Source organism: Lycium barbarum, chromosome 3 (assembly GCF_019175385.1).
Source record: "Lycium barbarum isolate Lr01 chromosome 3, ASM1917538v2, whole genome shotgun sequence".
Lineage (NCBI taxonomy): Eukaryota > Viridiplantae > Streptophyta > Magnoliopsida > Solanales > Solanaceae > Lycium > Lycium barbarum.
In genome coordinates this window covers 66118469-66123365 of record NC_083339.1, presented here as the reverse complement: position 1 = coordinate 66123365, position 4897 = coordinate 66118469, and the positions used below count along the sequence as shown (strand labels likewise).

Genomic DNA, 4897 nt, shown 5'->3' with positions numbered 1-4897 from the left:
TTTCTAAAATGAACATAACTAAGTTTATAGCCACTTTGGGAAGTCCTAATGTGACCTGTGGTTTCTTTTACCTCACCTAATGTTTGAATTGGTGAAATTTTTTGTATTCCTTACGATCTTGAGAAATTCTGTAAAGAATAGATTTGCCTCGTTTTGCTTAATTCTCCTGACCAACTTTGCCCATTTCTTCCAACAAACAAGGCTGCAAGAGCACCTTGTGCCTTTCCATGCTGCAAATAGGCCCCTTTCTTGTCACCACCTCCAGCCTTCTCTGCATCTGAACCCCCTCCCCCCCCCCCCCCCATTTTTTATTTTTTTATTTTTTATATACCCTCCTGGTTACCAGCAGCAAAACAGGTGTTGCATTTAGCTGCACCAGATCTGAGTTGATGTATTTTTTACATAAAGTCAAAAACAAAAAATTTAATATTTGTATTTCAGATTACATTTGAATACGTTTATAAGTCGATATTACCTGTTTAATATGAATCGAATGGGTATAATCGATCCCAATAATTGATTGTTTTTGCATAGATTGGATGTGTTCAACGAAGATTGGATACAAAAATCAGTAGACCTCTAAAGATTATATTGAAATTTTGACCACTAAAATATTTTCTCATGCTAGGAAAGATATTAGCTATATATATGTATTGTGATATGTACATGAGGGAACACGCATGTATATGGCCACTTATTTGTTAGTTTGATAGGTTATACTGTCTGCATGTCGTTGCACATATTTCAGTAAATTATTTAGCGGGACAACCCTGATATAGTACATAAAGCATCTAATAATATTAGTGGGACGACCCTGATAACAAAAGGATTTGCTGCAAAGCATTTTAGCATTTGCTGCTGTTTTACAAGTTGCCAAGTTTTCCTCCAAAGCAAAATCCTTGTTTCTGCATGACTTACTGCAACTTCCAACAGCAGCAAATGCTAAAATGAATCAGTGACAACTTTCTTGTAGTTCCTTCCTCCAGTTGTAAACTCACCTGAGAACCAACAGCTCTGTAGCTTTGATTCTAGACCACACCAAGTGCAGCTGTGCTTCCTGGCTGCTGTAAACTGCAGTATTGTGCTAGCATACTTCCTGTACTCCAGCATTTTTAGGCTGCCACATGCTGCAGTAAATTGCTGTACCAGGCCATATGTAGCTGCTGCACAAGATCAGCTAGAATGCATATGACAGTTGGTAAGCATTGTAAAATGGTTTTATGAACCTCATTTTTAGGCTTTGCCAACCACCACTTCATAGCTTTTTGTATTAACCTGTCCATGGATCAGATTAATTCCACATGAATTGCAGAAGAAAGTCCAAACTTTATTAGCAATATAACCACAACTAAACAGATGGTAACTAGTCTCCTCATAGTGATTAGTAGTACAGCTGCTACAGATGGAAGATAAATTCACTCCAAACCTTTTAACTGCATTATCAGTAGCCTTCAGTGAGACAGTGAGACAGAGATATCTTGAATTGTATTGAAGCTTTCAGGGCATTATTCTTGCTGTATTTAATGGTTCTCGTACATGTGCTTACTATTAGTGAAATGAGTTTAACTAATTATCACTCTCTTTTACAGGAAAAAATATCAAGAAATACTACAAAATCAGTCACAAACTCAATCTGAAGTTGATCAATGTCAAGCCTATTACGAAGCCGTAGGAGGGGTAAAGAAAAGAAGAATATATGGTCTTGGATCTCAAGCACACTTATATTATGGGCCGAATCTTCGTCCTTCTTCTGCATCTGATGCTACATCCTCAGTACCACGTCTGAATGCTCAACCAGCAGCGACGGGAACTTTGGATGAGTTAGTGACGCGATTAATTCCTGCACTGACTGATAGCATAATTCCTGCACTGACTGATCACTTGCTTCCTATTATTGTTGAGCGGGTACATGGATTGAATCCTTCAGTCTCTTCTCAGAAGGACACTCCTAATGACCATCCACCATCTATGGCACCTATAGTTTCAGCTCCAGCTACTGCCAACATTGATCAAGTTCATGCATCGGTTTCTGATGATGATCATGGCTCTCCAGTCTCTCATTACTTAGTTTTGTGGTTTGGACTTTATGGTTGTTAGTTTTGTTATTTGGACTTTATGGATGTTGCATATGATTTTGGATTTTTCGGTTTGGATATTATCGTTGTGGATGCTCCAAACTTATTTTGCATTCAGCTATGTATTTTGGACCTTGTAGAATATTAGTTTCTATTAATTAATTTATTACATGGGTATCTAATATATGCTTGGACAGGTGTATTTAAAATATTATATAAAATAAAAAATAAAAAAGATTTGCGACGGTTTTCAAATGTTGCAACAAATTATTTTCATCGCCAAAAGGAATGCAGAAATGTGTATATTAAAAGAATTGGCTACGGAATTAGCGACAAAAACTATTGGTCGCCACTTAGAAGAAACGATGAAATAACTCATATAATTAGCGACGGAAATTATTAACATCGCGACGGATTTCATTCGTCGCTCATATTGGCAACAAATAAAATCTGTCACCAATCCGTCGTTAATCCAGCGACGGATTCATTTGTTTTGTCGGCAAATGGCTAGCTACGAGGATTTTACCGACGGATTCAATTCTGTAGTTATTCTGTAGCTATATTGGTTTAGCAACAGATATATGCTATTTACCGACGGATTTAGTCCGTCGCTAAAACCCATTTTTTTGTAGTGTAATTATTGAAGAAAATCAGTCCACCATGGCCACTAAAACAGTCCCTACGGCCACATCAACATTCCAACACCAACATTCATGATCTTATGCATGCAATTCATGTTCATCAAGTTACAACCATACTTCAACATCAACATAGATATATGTTCATGTCTACTATCATGTCCCAACATCAACACACATCATTTCATGCATGAAACTTATATTCACACATCTACATCACCCTTAACACATGTAAAAGAAAGTTAGATCTTACATTGACAATCCGACTTTTCAACTTGGCTAGAGTTTGTGAATTGAAATGATTATGGTTCTTGTTTCTCCAAAGACTATCTTCACGTTTATAGGGACCTTCTAAAGGGTTGAAATGCTTGAAGAAATATTTTTTTGATCAACACACAAGGAGCTCCAAAATCAGCCCTTTGGCCATGAGCTCTCCCTTCTCTCCCTCTAGGTTTTCTTTCTTTGTTGTGAAGTTGAAAATGAATGTAATGGCTGATTCCTTAGTCATTATTTGGTTAAATTATGATTCCTACAAGTTGGACACAACACATGCTCCACTCATGACATTGAGCACTCAATTAACTTTACACAAAATTTCAATTGTTTTCTCTAACTTTCGGCTGAACTTCCCCCTTTGTTCCCTTTCTTCTTCTTTCCATTTAATTGTTTACAAGACAATTACATGTGTAGTGGATGATTCATACACTAACCTTTGTCCATTGCAATCATACAAAGATGAATGTCAATATTTAAGTGTGCAAGGATTCTTCCTAACATGTGTGTCTTCATAACATAATGCATGCTTTTATAAAGTAATAGATGCCTTCCATATTCAAATGCATGCCTCACATAGATGTCTTCTTTTTTAGACACCTTGGCCGAAATTCACATGTATTTTTCTTCCAATTTAGTTGTCCACAATATGATGAAAATGTTGTGGATGAATCTACATTTAAATCCATATTTGTATGTCTTCCATAATAGCCTTATTTTAGATGACTTTGAGTCATCTTTTGGACATGGCATGTTAATGTTCATATTGGCTCATTGTTGCCACTAATTTTTACTTAACACCACAATTAAGTAGTTCCTAATTTCCAACAACATTCTTATACTAAGTAAAATTTATAACCGATTAGTTCTAGTTTAGAAATTAAAAATCTGAGGTTTCTATCTCACGTTGATTCCTTTGCAAATAACTCGACGTATAAAATACGGGGTCTAACATTCTCCCCCCCTTTAGAACATTCGTCCTCGAATGTCGAATTGGTCCCGTAAGGTCCTATAAGAATTTTTGGAAAAGTTTCCCTTATCGTCATAACATAGAGTCTTATCGGACAATCAATATAATCAAGTGAGGAGTCGAAGTTACATGTAGGCGTAGAGAACAAGTAAGGATACTTGTCTTTCATCTCCTTCTCGGCTTCCCAGGTCATCTCTTCTCTATTGTTGTTTCGCCATAATACTTTGACGGAAGCCACGTCCTTAGTTCGTAACCTCCTAACCTGCCGATCAAGTATGGCTATAGGCTGCTCCTCATAGGATAATTCCTCTGCCACTTGGACATCATCTACGGGGAATACTCTAGAAGGATCGCCTATACATTTGCGAAGCATTGACACGTGGAAGACTGGATGCACTGCTTCCAAATCAGCCGGTAGGTCTAACTCGTAGGCAACCTGTCCTACTCTATGGACAATCTGATAAGGTCCAATATATCTTGGGCTTAGCTTCCCTTTCCTGCCAAATCTCATGACACTTTTCATGGGCGACACCTTCAGGAACACCCAGTCACGAACCTGAAACTCTAAGTGTCGACGTCGATTATCTGCATATGATTTCTGCCGACTCTGGGCTGCAAGTAATCTCTCCTGGATAAGCTTTACTTTATCAACAGCCTGCTGAATCATATCTGGGCCTATCAACTTGGTCTCACCAACATCAAACCATCCAATAGGTTGTCTGCACTTCCTCTCATACAAGGCCTCATACGGTGACATCTGAATACTCGAATGGTAGCTGTTATTATAGGCGAACTCAATAAATGGAAAATAATCATCCCAGCTACCCCAGAAATCCATAACACATGCCCGTAACATATCTTGTAATGTCTGAATGGTACGCTCGTCCTGTCCGTCAGTCTGAGGGTGAAACGCCGTGCTGAGACTCACTTGTGTCCCTAAT

At 37.9% G+C, this 4897-nt stretch overlaps 1 protein-coding gene across 1 annotated transcript; it reads left to right on the top strand.

Annotated features, from left to right (window-relative positions):
• Positions 1 to 1402: 1402 nt before the first annotated feature.
• Positions 1403 to 2097, top strand: LOC132630934 (uncharacterized). Its single transcript, XM_060346514.1, has 2 exons — positions 1403 to 1485; positions 1590 to 2097. Exons 1-2 carry the CDS (start codon positions 1403 to 1405, stop codon positions 2095 to 2097), a joined length of 591 nt encoding a protein of 196 aa, XP_060202497.1.
• The last annotated feature ends 2800 nt before the right edge of the window (positions 2098 to 4897 follow it).

Coding starts and splice junctions, on each gene's coding strand:
- LOC132630934 (XM_060346514.1), top strand. CDS start 1,403: ATGGAAGATAAATTCACTCCAAACCTTTTAACTGCATTATCAGTAGCC. Junction 1,486..1,589: donor AGACAGAGATATCTTGAATT/GTATTGAAGCTT, acceptor TCTCTTTTACAG/GAAAAAATATCAAGAAATAC.